This window comes from Athene noctua, chromosome 20 (genome assembly GCF_965140245.1).
Source record: "Athene noctua chromosome 20, bAthNoc1.hap1.1, whole genome shotgun sequence".
Classification (NCBI taxonomy): Eukaryota; Metazoa; Chordata; class Aves; order Strigiformes; family Strigidae; genus Athene; species Athene noctua.
In genome coordinates, this window is record NC_134056.1 from 9,170,297 (window position 1) to 9,186,160 (window position 15,864).

At 46.9% G+C, this 15,864-nt stretch overlaps 1 protein-coding gene across 1 annotated transcript in view; it reads right to left on the reverse strand.

The window, feature by feature from the left end:
* Positions 1 to 15,864, reverse strand: part of PAPPA (pappalysin 1) — a 183,070-nt gene that overhangs the window by 8,283 nt on the left and 158,923 nt on the right. The window contains exons 20-21 of the mRNA XM_074923417.1: positions 13,141 to 13,212; positions 9,227 to 9,325 (exon numbers count right to left, since the gene is read on the reverse strand). Of these exons, the coding sequence (XP_074779518.1) occupies positions 9,227 to 9,325; positions 13,141 to 13,212 (171 nt within the window). The remainder of the gene's footprint in view (positions 1 to 9,226; positions 9,326 to 13,140; positions 13,213 to 15,864) is intronic.

Genomic DNA, 15,864 nt, shown 5'->3' on the forward strand with positions numbered 1-15,864 from the left:
GTTATGAGTATTCTTAGATAGGAAAACAGAGAAGTCTGCAAACAATGGGGTTTGGGGAGGAGGCTGAGGAAGAATTGTTTAATGACTGAATTAAAATACTGGAAAGGAAAAAAAAAGATGCATAAAAAAATTTACTTTTTTTGTTCAGTGTAGAAGGAAACATTTTGGTTTAGATTATCTCCCACAGTTCAAGTCTGACCTTTCCCTCCAAGACATACAAATAAAAAAAGTATTTCAGAGCAAAAGTTATGTCTTGAAGTAAAAACTTATTTCACTTAGAAAATGCTCAAACAAAACATTTAAGTATGTCTGGAGTTTTCCCCTATTTTTATTTTTTATCCTGAATCATTCAGTTCAGTCTGGATTTGGCAATGATTTTGACTTTAAAAGTCCTCCCTGTTGTACAACAAAGCTACTGGTTGGAGGCGAGACCTGGGAACCCGATTCTTTCATTTGTCTTGATCAAGCTTTTTCCTCTCCCTGGCGTGGATTCACTGTGTGTGTCTGTAACAGTCTAACAAAGGCGGTGAAGTGGCCCCTGCATTCAAAGGAGAGACAGGCTCACAGAGGAGTGGATACACCTTTTGCATTGAACACAGGACAACCACACACCCCGCTCAGGCATTTCAGTAGTGACTGAAATTAGTTGTGACATCCTACTGCACTTTGTCTCTGCTGCTGGCCATGCATAAGTGGGACAGTGAAACGTGTTGCAGGCCCAGAGGTCCCAGAAATATCCTATTTCACCTGTGGGAGCATCAGAGCCAAGAGTGAAAGCCCTGCACAGCTGTGTCTCCAAACTACCAGCTCACGTTCCCTTAACCTACCCTGTGGGTTGTGCCTTCGAATAGTGGCCTTCGAAACCCAGACCGGCATGAGTTCAATGTTGCCCTCTCCTCCCATTTCTACTTGTGAATCTCTCGTTTTCCCCTTTGCTGTCTTACAGGTCGCTGTAAGCATGTGCTCAGCACTGGAGCAACCTGAACAAAAGGTGCACACAAGAGACTAGATCATTACTACACTGCAGCCAATTTCTGGTGATACGGAGCCACTAGAGAAGAATGTCTTGCCATGTGTTGTCCTGTAGAAACCTTCTGCTCTCCTAATGGTCATGGACAGAGAGCAGAAGCTTTCTATCTGGGGCAGAGCTGTGGCCCCAAGAGCAGTTTCACGGCTCAGCAGCAGTTCACAGCAGTGGGTAGCCTGAGCATAAGAGTGTAATACTGATCAGATTAGCCTTATTCACTTTATGTCTCTTACAGATTTTTTTTAATGCAATTTGGTTTTTACAGTGCTATTGTCCAGATAGATGAATTGTTTTGACTTATGGCAGTGAGCTCCAGAGATCAGTTTTCTATTCTGTGAAAAGGCAGAGATTTCTATGGGTAATGAGCACATCCACAGTCATATTAGACAAGACAAAATTCTCCAAACAGCAGTAATACAGGACACTTTAAAAAACATCTACAACAAATAGACATTTGAGTTCCCCAAGGACCTGATTTCCACAGGTATTTAGGGAATCTAACCCACACATGGCATCTACTAGGAATCTGACAAATACCCAACTCAGAGAAACCATAAAACCCCTTAGACGAAGGACTGTCTATTGCCTTGGGCTCATACGGTGATAGCCCTCTGGAGTACAAAGCCTTGAATAAAGCTGCTGGATGTGCTAGAAATAATAAATGCTGAACCTTTTTCTGAATGATAGCCCATTTAGGTGTGGAGCCCAGATATACATACTGCAAGATTAACTGCTTCTTTTCTTTTTAAATAGGTCTGTGAAAGCCCAAGTCATTAACAGAATATATGACCTATACTGAAATTTCCAGATATACCCATTGTAAAGCCAGTATTAAGGAATTGGCTCCTCTTTCTTCCACCCGCCAAGTCCTGCATTTCATCTACATCTATCTCCTCCTGTAGAAAACTGGGTAATACCTAGGAGGGCAGAGAGAAAAAGCTAAAAATGAAGCTTAGGGCCTGACTTGGTCATTTGATGAAGTAGTGCATGATATTGTCTCCTCAGACTAACTAAAATAGGTTGAAAAAGGCACAACTGAAGAACACAGCTCCACATACCTTCATGCACCCTCTACACACACACACACACACACATATTTCCTGGAGATGATCCAGAACAGAGCCATGGCGTGACCCAACAGCACTCAAGGGAACATGGGTCTTACCTGAATCACACTGGGCCACAGACCTATATATCTTCAACAGAAAACAGACATCACCTAAATCACGCCCATCACCACAAGAGTGTCCACTGCATGACACACGCCGCTCTGAACCTAAAGGAGCAGTTGCAGCAGGTGTGGGTTTATGGGCTAGGCCAGAGGCTAGCACAGATGTTCAGGGTGCAGTGCACAGGAGATCTGAGACACCCTCACCTTGACCAACCCACTGCGATGCTAGGAACCCATACTTCTATTCTTCACCAAGGTACAGGAGCCCTAAGCATTCTCTCCTACACTAGGCAATGAGACCTTGGACAAAACCCAAGCTCCCTCTTAGAAACACGGTCACATTTGTCCTTGATGGTCCTGACTATGGGAACAAAGACAATGATACAACAGACCAGTGCAGAACTAGGATCCAGGTCATTAAATGAGTGAGAGCCACAAATACTCGCTACACGGCACCTATCTGAAGAGGCTGGTGACATTCCAAGACAGATCCCTGCTGAGAAAGGCCAGTCTGTAGGGAACTGGTGGGCATGTTGACAGGAGAAATCCCAGACAGGTACAGGGAGGGATGGGAAAGGGTTCTGTAAAGGGTCAGAGCTCATCCCTCACACAGGCTCGTATCAGGCTGCCCCAGCTGTACCTCCCGTCCAGCACACTTGGGGCTGGTTCACAGCAGCACTGGGCAGGCAAAATCAGGCCTGGAGAAGGGCCTGGGTTGCAGGCGAGGAGGGGGAAGCATGGGAGGAGGGCTGCAAAGTGTTGGGAAACAGCCTGTTGTTAGATTTCAGCCCTGAAGTGTTTGCGAAATCTCCCAGACAAGCCTAACTGGAAATATGAAGGTCCCACTGCAGACAGAGCCTCTGCGGGCGAGCGTGGCATGTCGAGATAAGCGTGGCAGGTCGTGCTGAGTGTCACAGCCCCGCGCCTCCCGAGACACTGCGGCTCAAACGCTGGGGAGCATTTTGTTCCCTGACAAGGCCCTTGTGGGACAAAAATGCATCTTGTAAGGGTCTTCTCAGTGGTTTTCAGCATTTAGGTCACCAGGGCTGTTTTGAGATAACAGAACAAGAGTGAGCCCCCTTTAAACTGTGGGGGCTGGTATGCAGGTTCACACCTAGGGCACTGCTCCACAGGGCCTGGGAAAGGCAAAGATGAAGCTCACAGGAAACCTCCTCTCCAGGCAGTATATACAGTTTTAAAAACTTGAATTTTTGTTAACTGCCCTGCCATAAACCAGGCTTCCCCCCATTGAAACCAGCAAACGTGGTGTAACAAGATGTAGCTCAGCTGAACCCAACAGATGCTCATCTCTCTCCATTGGGTACGGATCAGGAGCAGCCCCAGCAGAACTGGTGGCAGCAGGATGGCCCAAAGCCAGCAGGGATCCCCGGGAAATCCCTGCCCCCATGGTTCCCCGCATCCCCGCCTGCCTGCTGAGCCGAGCGAGGGAGCCCCTTTGCCAAACCACACGGAGCTCAGTTGCTCAGCAATCAGCTGCACTTCCTACCCTCGTGCTACTGATTGTGCAAACATGAATGTAATTAGTCTAAATAATCACCAAAGATTTAATAGGAGCCAGACCACCCAGAGGCCAAATAGCTGGCAGTGGAGCAGGGAAGGTTTGTTCGCTCGCTTTTGTAACACTTGCTAATGAAGTGAGGTTGGATAGCAAAGCAAACACCCTCTGCTAGCACGTCCCCTGGGAACGCTGTATGTTGTGGGAAGCCCCACGTCCCTTGAAGCCAAGAACGTTCTCTCAGGATAGGCAACATGTGCTACTACCATCACTGCTTTTAATTTATCGCCGCCTGGAAAGCCTCCCTGAGTGATTATGAAACCAAGCTCTGAGCCCCAAAATAAGCTCCCATCCCAACCAACCATGACTGAAAATGCTCCTCACATGGCAAGCAGCTAGGCACTGAGGCTGCGACCAAGAGCTCATGGCTAAGCGAGCTCACCCACACGCCCGGGTGAACCAGCGGGCTTGGAGCGCGCGGCAGCGCTCAGCCGCTTCCAGAGGCTCGAAGCGACACTCCGCACTGTAGCCTTCCTTCCGCCATGCTCCCCCACCAGTCATTGCATCTTGCCCGCTAATTATAGAGCTGACAAACACACCCAGCTGGGGACATTCAAGTTGTTGGGAGCAGCATTGTGGCAGGAACATCCGTTTTTCTGGATGAGCAGAATTTCCTCAGTCAGGGTGGTCACTTCGGCTGCTGATTGCGCGAACTGCCACCAACCTGTGTTCTGCCGACAGAGCAAGACCTGAGATTCCCCAAGACAGGTCTGTGTTGCAGTTAGAGACCTGGGAGAAAGCGCTTATTTCTCTAAAATACCAAGAAGTGGTTACTTCTGTTGTCTTAGGGGTAGGAGTGCAGCAGACCCCTGTTTCTGGGAAGACAGGGACAGTCTTTGGAAATCCCTGCTGGAGCCAGCAGCAGCCCCTCAGTTCAAAGCTCCTTTCTTTAGGTCTTGAATTCTCAGCCATAAAGTCTCTGAAGAGGTTTTGATAACTTGCCTATCTTTTAGATAAGCAAAGCTTTGGATGAATCCCACACAGTCCTCTATCTACTGCAAGTACTCATTTGTTTTCCGCTGAGGCACTTGCTGGTTTTCCTCTCCAAGGTGTTGGACAGAAATGTCAAGAGGCTGAAGGGGCGGGACGATTTTCTTTTTCTTTTCTAAGTGCTATGGGGCAAAGCAGTTGAGGGAAAACCTGAGTGATAACTGAGTGAGACAGGTTTTTCTCATGGGAGCTGTAGGTTTACCCCTTATGCGACGAAAAGGAAAGGCAGAGAGGAAAGACAGATGGAAGTTCACCCTTTCAAATGGTTTAAGTTGGGGGAATTTTAAACCAGCAAATTTTGTGTATTTAAATCTGCAGGGACCGGACTGCAGGATCTTCAACTAAGCAAATCTGCAATCTGAGTACATAAGCGGAGCCTAAAGAGAGACATTTCTGATTTCTGCGAGCTCTTTCTAGACAGCCTTGTCCAGGGAAAACTGCTAAAAAGGAAGGGGAAAAGCAAAGAAGTGGAGGAGAACAGCGACTGGAGGGAAATTTCCTGAAACAAATCAGAAGGAAATAGCCATAGTGTCTCTCCCTGCAATGCCACACATCACAGGAGGTCCTCACAGGTGGCCACCAGCCCAGAGACAGCCAGTTATGCCCAGGTTATTTATTTTTCTCACTTTAGCAGTGTCACGTATTTAATGTTTTAAAAAATAGTATCTCCTTTTATCTGTGGCAGGATACAAAGCAAGAAGCAGCTTCCTAGATCAGCCAGGCAGAAGGGAGCTGGCAACCTGTGCTGGGTCAGGAGGGTAGGAAGATTAAAAGGAGATGGGATTTTGCTTTGTCCTTCACGGAAGACTTTATCCCCTCCAGATACACAACAGAAGCTTGGAGGCTGGCTGACAATGGCCTTCCTGTCTCTCAAAGCTGCTCCTGGGTCATGCACAGGGCAAGCTGTGCACAGTGCAGCCCCGTCCTCTGCCCCAACTGCAAACCCTGCCGCCGGCCCCTGCTCCCCTCCCAGCCCACCCACCCGGGGCAGCACCGTCAGGACACACGGCCCTGCTTCCCGGGGTGGCACTCGCCCCTGCGCCAGCCCTGCCTTCCCACCACTGCACGGGGATGCTGATCAATTAGCGCACAACAAATAATTAAGCTGATGAATGTCTCTTTTTCCCGCTTGCTGACTGCAGTTGCCTCGAATTTATGCCCAGAATATGACTGAATTTATTCATTGCCATTTGTAGCATTGAAAAGAGGTCTTTAATGATTTCTTTTAAGCTCTCTAGCCTGATTGTGAATAGTGCAGGGCAAATAATACTCATTATTTCCTATCTAAGCAGCAGCACTGATTAGTCGGCGGTTGGTCAGATAAGTCACACTGCTCTGTTCCCCCCTCGCTGCAGAAAAGCACAAGGTCATTTGTTGCTAATGCTCAAATGCAAAGGGAAAACATGGCCTAAGCGAACACTGCATGGAAGTCTCTTGTACATTTTCAGGGCAACAAAACAGGAGCATGCAATGTCTCACATTAAGTAAGAGAGCTCAGAATGAAAGTGAATAAAGGTTGAATAATTTTGCTTTCACACAGCCTGATTCACAGCACTGTGTGCAGCTGAAAGTGCGTTTGGGAGGGTAGTGGGGTTGCAGTGAAACTTATGTCTTGACAGTTTGCGGACATTAAAGATCTGAAGCCAGCTCTTACTTGCCTGTTAACTCCTGAATCTTCACATGATGCAATGTTAATCTTCACCCCTTTCCTAAAATAATGTGTGGAGTTGCTATGTTCTGTTAAATGTGAACCATGTGTCACCTCAGCAATGGCTGCAACGGTGAAAAGATGATAAATCTTAAGCTTGTAAAATGTCCTGTGACATTCTGGGAGAAAAACAGGTGTTGCATAAATGTTAGACATTTATGGATAAACTTGCATGGGCCTTAAAAGACTGACACATCTGCCACATAGTATGTAACCCTGAAAGAAAAGGAGCAAAGCAGCCTCTTTCATGTGTCTTGCTCTTTCTACAACCGTATGAAAATACATCCTCATCTGGTATTGGAATTAACAGAGCTGGACTCACCCCTCCCTATGTCTCCTCCAGGTTTTTGGCTTTTACACCCAATGTGTATTTTAAAACTGTGCCTTTTTAAGTAGGTGGCAAACTGTGCTGGAAGGATTTGGTATGCGGAGTATTTTTATTCAGCTCCCTTTTCTCTCACCTTTCATTGTTTTTCCCTTTGGAATATCTCCTGTAACGCTCCACTCATAAACCTCTTCAAAGGGAGGGCTGTATTTGAACAGCCTTGCCTGAAATCTGGTCTCAGTCAAAGGCCTCAGACGGGAAAATAACTCGCAGAGCTGAGACTCGCGGCCCCACGGCTGCTGCCGCAGGTGTCGGCGGCCGCTTTGCAGGCAGAGAGGTGCTGCCTGCCACCTCTTCGGCTTTGACACCACAGGCCCGCCGGCTGGCTTATTATTCCCCCCTTTACCCTATAAATGTAATAAACTGGGACTTAGCATCTTGCTTTTGGCATGGAAGGTCTAAGGAGAAGGTGGTTTTCTCACTCCTCCCGAGTGCCTTGTTCAGTTCCTGGGATGTTGTTGGTGTTTTGGGAGAGAGAAGATTTTGTAAGCTGAATGTGAGCCGAGGAAGCGATGGGGTCTGTGGTTAAGCCCTCAAACTGTGTGATCTCTAGGATGGTTGTTTCTAAAATATAAACTAGGGCAAGTCTAGTTCCCCCAGTCACAAAGACAGAGTTCCCAGTGAAGCCGGTGGAAGCAGACTTATCTCCAAAAAGCTACAAAACCTCCCCCTCCCTGGGGGAAATGCATCAGATGTGTGACCAGCTGCCTGTCTCCGAACCACTTACCCTTTGCATCGGGGAGGTTTAGCAGAGAAACCAGTAACTGACTGGGCTACAAAGTGCTTTCCCCCTCTTGGGTGGTCACTTCATTTCTAGGTGGCAGTGAAGCAGCAGATATTTTGAGCGTGATTCGCCTGGCTGGTAAGTGCTCACAAATCTGTGCAGATCCCAGTCTGTCTCAACTCCCTGCCCATCAATAAATTCTGCTCCCAAACATTAATCCTATCCCTCTCCCCCTCAATTTGGCACTCACATCCCTTGTGTTTCAGTCCTGTCCCCACCCCAGCAATACATTGTGCCCTTAGCTCCCATCTTGATGGGGCTGGTTTGGGTCGGTCCCCTCCCAGCCACCTCACTTCCATTCCTCTGGCACCTCCTGGGATTTTTCATCCCCCGCTCTGAAGCCTGGAGGCAGGGAGATAAAGTTTCTCAGGCAGGCTGTTGTAGGAGGAGAAGATCTATGCCATGCTGAGCTACTGGGCACTTCCAGCTCTGTCCGCCCAGCTGGTGAGGCCAGCAAGCAAGCTGTGCTTGCCCTTGGGCTGCTCCTCCCAGTCAGATGGAAAATCAGCCAGAGATAGGAATCTCTTCTTGGGGATGACACTGAAGACTGAAGATGACACAGACAGCCGCTGCCTGTCACCCCGCTTGTCTCTGCAGTGGTCATTTCAGCAGGGAGCCCCGTATGGGCTCTCCATGTCCACTTCACCCTTGGGGGCGTGAGAAGATCACCTGCCCATGCTTCCCTCCCAGCACATGGCTCGCAGGGCCACTTACAAAAGGAAACAGCAATACAGGGGAAAATTTTTCCCAAAAAAGCACCTTTAGGAAAACTACCTCTTTCCCCACCTCTTCCTCAATTGAGAAGTTAACTCCTTCCACTTGCCAAGACGTGTCCACCTCCCTTCCCCAGTGTTCCCAGATGAGGCAGAGACAGCCCACAGTGCTGTACTCATCAGAGATCTCTGGGTGAACCAAGGAAAAGAAGCCTCCAGCCAAAGCTGTCTTGGAAAGGACTGTTCCCTGCAGAGAAGTCTTTTGTCCCTCAGCTGCAGTAGCAAGGACCTTCCCCCTCAGATGGGTGAAATGGATGATGTCATACGCTGAGCCCAAGCTCCCTTGAGCTTTGTTCTTTATTAATGTATATCAGATACTTAACACAGATGGATTTTCATTCTGATCTACACTCACATTTTGAAGACAAGGTAAAAATCTCACACAGCAGAGGTTAAAATTTTCTTTTCTTTTTTTTGGGAAGCAAGCTCAAAATTTGTCCTGGTTAGAAACAAATGAAATGTTGTACTGCTTCAAACACAAACAGTGGGCAGAAATGGGTGTTAAAGAAGCATAAAAGTAGGGGGATGTGTGGAAACAATGAGAATGAATGAACGCCTCTGACTACCTTATTTAAGAACCTGCCTTGCACAGGTATAAGGCAGGTTATGATGAGAAATGCACATGCAAATCAAGAGAGAATTTCAAAACGAACCAGTGCCTGTGGCGAGCTGGTGCCTGGACTGAAGGTCCTTCTGAGACCTTGGAGCAGCTATTCTAGCAATACAGCTATTCTAGCAAAAATAAATTTTTTCCAGGTGCAAAGCAGCACTCACCAAGGAATTCCCAGTGAAAAGATGAAGGGGCATCCTACCTTTTTGGTCTTGACTGTTGAGGCACAGCAGTCCCCACCATCATAGTTGCAGAAGGCTCGGTTGTTGATGGAATCACAGTAGTTGTCCCCCATGAAAGGCTGAAAAAAGGAAAAGCAGAAAAAGGCTGAGAGCGTGAACATGGATAAAATCTGAAACAGTATGTCAGAAGGAAAACATGAAGACTTGAAGGAGCCATACAGTTTGTAACATTATCAACTGCCCTGAAAAGCAAGAGATAATTATTCCCCTCTCCCTTCAAAGCAGACAGAAAAAAAAGGACATTAGATGGAAGGGAAATGAGCCCTTGTTGGCTCTTCACATCCCACATAAGATGATGCTTCAGGAATATTAATTGGACTAGGCCCAGAGACAGCATCAAGGCATCTAAAATTGTGGCACCTTTTGATAATTTTAAGCTAACCTTTCAAAACTATGTGGGATAAGAACAAGGTTATGTATAGCAGCAAAACTGCCTTACTTTTAATAGCTGTACTTTTCACAACAGTTCTCCTAACTATGCAACAAGTGTCAGAAATGAGGGCACAAAACCTATCACAAAGAGAAATGGAAGTGGTCTGAGCTCAGCACAGGGACCACATGCTCTTGTTCTCCGACCAGCAGTGACTGTGTGCGACCTTGGCCATGACACGTAATCTTCCTCCGCTCCACAGCTCAGAGCTAGGATAATGGCAATTATTCAGAGGGACGCTGTAGAGAGCTATTAAGTAAAATTCATAAATCACCTTGAAAAAGAAAATGTGGTCACTAGTCTGTGCAATGTGATCACTAGTCTCTGTGCTGCACAGGACCTGAATAATAATCACGATTCTGAAGAAAAGGTTGAAGTTTGATTTTTTGTTACACATTGGAGCCCTCTTGGTCAGTAAGTATAGAAGTCTTCCTTGGAAGTCAAAATTGCCTGGTGCTAAAAAAGGCCTGTGCCAGGTATCAGAATCACAGGCAGCAATGAAAGCTCAGAAAAATGGATGCTCAGAAGAGAGCACGGCCATTTCTCTGTAACACTACTTACATGCACAGGCTTATGGGGCCATTCCCCTTTTATCTGCTCTTTGGAAAATTCATTTAATCTGCACTGATAAAAACACACCAGGGACTTTCCTACAAGAAGGCATCATTGCAGAGCAGGTGGGGAGGCTTGTGAAGGTTTCCTGGGAGGATTTTGCATCAATTTCAGTACCAGACTCTCCCTGATGATAGGTACCTGAAGAACCAGCCATGAGAGCTCGTCGTGCTCTCCCCAGACAGAGCCACGGCCATGCTCATCAGTACTGAAATGGAACTTGTGGAGTCATCCAGACTTTTTTGCAAATTTTAATATTTCTGTCAGGTTGTAGGAAATCCAGGTAATGATGGTAATATTGGGCCACAGCAGGACTACCAGGAGGTGACTGGCTCATTGCGTGTCACTTGTTGAGCTGCATGCAAATACTGCAAATGCTGACAAGGAAATCAGAGTTACAGGGTGAGGCTCCTATGCCTGTAAACTGGCTTAACTCCATTGACTTCCACAGAGATTGGCTTATTTATACAAGCGAAGACTTTGACTTGCAAATGCCCTTCCAATTTAATTAATATGCTAACAGTTAATAAGTAGATGGAGAGATATTTTTATGCCAAACTGGTCATATTCAAAAACGTGCACTTTGTGCAAACTCCCAGGAAGTTTTGTAGGCTTCTCCGTGTTTCCCTTGTATTGCGGGCTTGTCAAGAAAGGCTTGGCTTTAATTTTCCATGCCTATGCCTGTATCCACCTATGAACACTGGAAAATCAGTAAAAGAAACTTGTGGAAGAATTTCCCTTTTGCTCACACTGGCACAGAGTATGTAAGTCAGTCCTTTGGAGGAGAAGAATGGGACAAATAGCATCTATTCTCATTTGGTACCAAAATCCTCATTTTGGAGGCCTGGCTGTGGAGGGTGAGGTCTTTATAGGTCTTCATTCATATCTTACTGCTCCTATATTTTTTGGAAGACTATACAGGTACTCCAGAGGGACTAGTTTTCTACTGAAACACATCAGTTAGCTGCCGAGAAGTACGGGGCTGACTCATAAACCTCTATTCCTGCCACTAGGGAGCGACAAAAAATCACATTGCAGCAGCAGTCTGGGTTACCACTGCGATCGCCAAGAGTAAAATAATGCCCTGCTTACAGCCTTCTGTTCAGGGAACCCTCCCTAACGCTAAGGATATTAATACATTGGGGATTGTTATCAGCTTAATGGCCCAGTATTATTGACCTACTGGCTTATTAGTCCCTGTTTCCATAGTCATGAAAAAAGGCTTGGTGAAGATGGCATTTCTTCTGAAATCTTAATGCCAGAGAACGAGCTCTGGCCCATCTGTGGATCCTGGAAGCAACATGCTCTAAAAACGATGCTGGAGGCCATTATCAGTCGTCTGGGCAAAGCCTTCCAAGATGATAGATTGCGATGCAGTGACACTGCTGAATGAATGATGAAAAGAAGAAAGTTCCTATTGATGCAGAGGGGTCTGGCAATTAACAGTGATGGAAGGGAAGAAAATGCTGAGAAAAAGCATGTCAGTAATAATGGCTTCTGGTAAATTATTACATCATTGCAAAGTTTGCCTCAGTAACAACTGTCCTTAAACAGCAGGAGAATGGATACCCAATGGCGCATCAGCACCTGAATGGCATTTCTTAATGGTCGCTGGATGTTATTTTAGCTGTCTTTGGAGAATAGGGGCGCCCAGCCAGCCTGCATGAATGCAATGCGTGAGATGGCTTATGACATTCAAAGCACTGACAGCAGAATGCTTTTCATTTAGGGAACAACTAGACAGAAACTATTACATTGTTGGAGAGTTATTACCCTCTTGGGCCCAGCATTTGTATGCGAAGGAAACCTGTCTTTCACTTCAAGACAAATCACATCGCACAGCAGTGTGGTATAGAGTTTCGTGTCAGATTTAGGGATTCTGTGCCACGTTCTGCCACTCCGGGCAAATAACTTCAATGCGCTTTGAAAAGGCGGGTTACTGCGTGCTAAGAGGCCAGTGCTGCAGAGAGTCAGGAGATGTGGGGTCAAGTCACAGGTCTTCCACTGCCCATCCATGTAAGCACAGCAGCCATCTATCTATCCCTCTGCCTGGGAGCTACTCCATTTCTAAAATGGGCACGAAGCTTCCCAGCCTTACAGAGGTACCACAAGGATTGACTTCTTGATGGAGACTGTATGTGTGCCATGACCCACAGAGAAGTGCTCCAGCCCTCTTTAAACACTGGTAGCATCTTAAGACTTCTCAGACTTTTCAAAGACTGTTACTGGCAGAAACACATAATTCAAAGTACTTGCTTTATTCAAATAACACACAAGACCGTAAAATGTATCACATCTGAAGTGTAACTGGATTTTTCTGATTTTTTCTTCTGGTTCAGATGGAGGTGCACAGGGGAGGGATGCGTGATTTGCTCACTGTCCAGCTGTGCTGTCCACTCAGTGGTATCATTTCAGCCTCTGGCTCTCCTAAAGTTTATCTGCACACACCTATGCCCAAAGCCTTGCTGGCCTTGGAAAGAAGTGGCCTCCTAATAAGATATCACAATCAAGGAAAAACAACTGAAGGTTTTCTGCAACTTCTCAGAAATTGCCAGATCCTGGGAAATTCTGACAGTCTACCAGTGTTGTTGAGCTAATTGATCATTTATCTCCTGTGAGAGTCACCCACCATTGGCTCTAGGAAAACCACCGATTTCACCACTAAGTGTCAGAACTACACAGGAGATCACAGTCTCTTTGATAGGATATTCAGGGCAAAAGCCTCTTTGCCCCCTTGAAAAACAGCATTTACAGTCCACGTGACTGCAGCAATTATTACCATAACATTTAAAAGAGCAAGCACGGACCACCTGAGCTAATGTGAAAGCTCACCTCACAGCCTTTGACACAATGAATGAGGGAAGGGTGAGGGTACCACTTGAGTCCCGCCGTGCAGACAACGCTCTGGAGGGCAGAAGGAAAAAAAAAAAACACAACAGGTTAAGACAAAGAAATCAGTGTACAGAAAGTCAGTGTGCTGGCTCCTATGGCTCTCCTGTACTTAACCAATGAAGTTCAGTTCCTAACACCTCTTGTGTTCTCAGGACCTGGCTGTCCTCCAGGTATTTACAAGAAGTGTTGGACTTGACACTTGCAATAACAGAACATTTGAGATTAAAATAATATTTAAGGTTCTCCTAAAATGTCATGTCCAATATTTCACTCATGGTGGGGGAACGTGGCAGGGAAAGGCAAAGGCACAGGTCCACTGTCCTGCTCTTGGGTAGGGGGGAGACAGTTCAGGAATTCATTTAGGGATTTCTTTGGAGCTGTGAAGCATTGCTCTTTCGCTACCCATCGTACCTGTGCTTCTTGAAGATGGAAACAGCTAAAGGTGGACTATCGGATACATTTTCACACCAACTCAAATAAAAGCACCTCCCACTACACACCCTCAGAAAAAACACTAGATAGGATAGCATTATCCACTACATTTTACAAGCTTTATAATACTTCCTGTACTGACCCTGTTTAGGGATTTTCCACAAGAAAAAAGTTGGAGTGCCTAGTTTTGGGCAAAAATTATGTCTTGCCTACTCAATGATGACACATCCAGGGCAGCCATTGTTTGCCTGTAGACGTAGAAACTTAGATTTTAAGAGTGGATGAAAAGTTTGGCCGGTGTGTGGAGATGGCTGTTCAATACCATGGAGGTCTAGGAGACACCAGAACGTCAGGAACAATGTTCATCTGGGGTTATTGTCCATTGATAATGGACACTACAACTCCAGTGGGGCAAGACGAACACATAGGCGCTCACCCAAAGACAGGGGTCAGGGTTGGACGGAGGCCTGGGGAAGGAAGGGATTAACATTTGGGAAGACCTGATGCACAAGCCATCCCTTCCCCTGTTTATTTGAGGGCTAATTTAATCCATCTGCAGGGGAACCTCAGCATGTTTTTACAGTTTCTGTCATTTGAGGCTTACCTGGCGTGTGCTAGAAAAAGGACTTTTATACTATCTGACTTGGGCTGTTTATCTTTCCGATGCTCTCGGATTTTCCACTATTAGTCAAGCCCGGCTTGCCCCACCTGCCTCGCAACAGGGCCTGTCTGTGTGAGTGAAGAAGTGGCCGGGCGAGGGGGGAGGACGTTGTTTATCCCCTGGGAGGGAGGCTGCAAGGTGCTGGGGCCCTGCGGTGTCAGACATTCCCCCATAGCACTCTTGACAGACAGCTGGAGATTTCCAGGCTGTTGCCTGCCACAAATGGTGAGATTTATTTTTTTTTTTTTTCCCTCTTCTGTTTATTGCACTTCAGAGGGAGAAGAAAGGAAACTTTTCTAGGTTTCAAAATAAACAAGGCCAGTCAACAGACTGGGAGGGGGGAGAGTACAGGAAACAGTTCAAGAGCATTTGAACCCAAGAATTAAACCAAAGTAGAAAAACTCAGGCATTTGCCTCCTGTATTCAAGGCCAGCCAGACAATAAGTAGAAGTACACTTCCAAAGAGCATCTCATATTCCTCTGGTAAGAAGCATCAAACCTCTCAATATGTGTGAATGTGTGTGAGCATGTGGAGCTAACAAAAGAAGCCAAATAGCCCTGAAACAGGCTCTTAAGAAAGGAGCTTTCCAAGTGAGAGCAGCCCCTTGCAGCAGATGCACTGACTACTCTCCCAGTCCTCTCAGTATTAAAAACCTAGCACCCTCCCTTAGAGGAATGGATGGAAGGTGAAGTCTCTGCTAGGACAGTGCTCTCCTTGGAGCTCTCACTTAAGGTCATCTTCAAACCCAGGGGCTGCACAGCCTTGGGCTGGACATCCTCCAGGGAAAGGGAGCACAGCCCCAGGCCGCTCTCCATAATGTAGGAAAGCCAGCTGACCTTGTGCTAGACTGGGACATGCACGCTGCTCTGGAGTGGTACCTGCCAGCGGCTTAGTCCTGGTTATTGCGTCCTCTCCTTGGATCAAAATTTGCTAGCAGAGACCATTAGAGCTACTCTGGCTGAATTTAATCCTGCAAACATTCATGGAGCTGGAAGCAGAGTACGCCCAGAGAAGGGCCCTCGGCCATGGTCCTGGCTCCTCTTGCTGTTTTTCCAAACCCTGAATTCCCACCGCCTCAGGCTGCTGCTGTGGTGTGTGCGGTGCAATGGGATGGGAGAGGAGGTGTGGGGAGAGACTGGGTTGGGAAACTGAGAAATTGGGGATGATTTGGGTTGTTGGGCATCGTTCCTGCCTCTTGCAGTACAAACGGGCACACAGATGCCATAGGGTTTTGCATGGGGCAACTGAGATAAACAAATGTATAAAAAGCAAGCAAGGAAGGGTATAGGCAGCACTACTGCAGGATGTGACCAGGATCTGATGGCATCAGCATGCACAGAAAGGAAGGTGGACTCACAAGGCCAACAAAGGATGCAGTAGGAGGGGAGTGGAAGGACCACATCCCACACGTGCCAGGCGGTGCACAGGGGATAAAGCCCATCGGGCCGCTGTCTCAGTGAGCCCCATCCCTTCCCTGTGCTGGCATGTCCTCCCAGTCGCTGCGGTGACATAAGTTGCCCTCATGGCCCCAGCTCCCCTAGTACATTGGCTTCTGCAGCGCAGCTGCCCT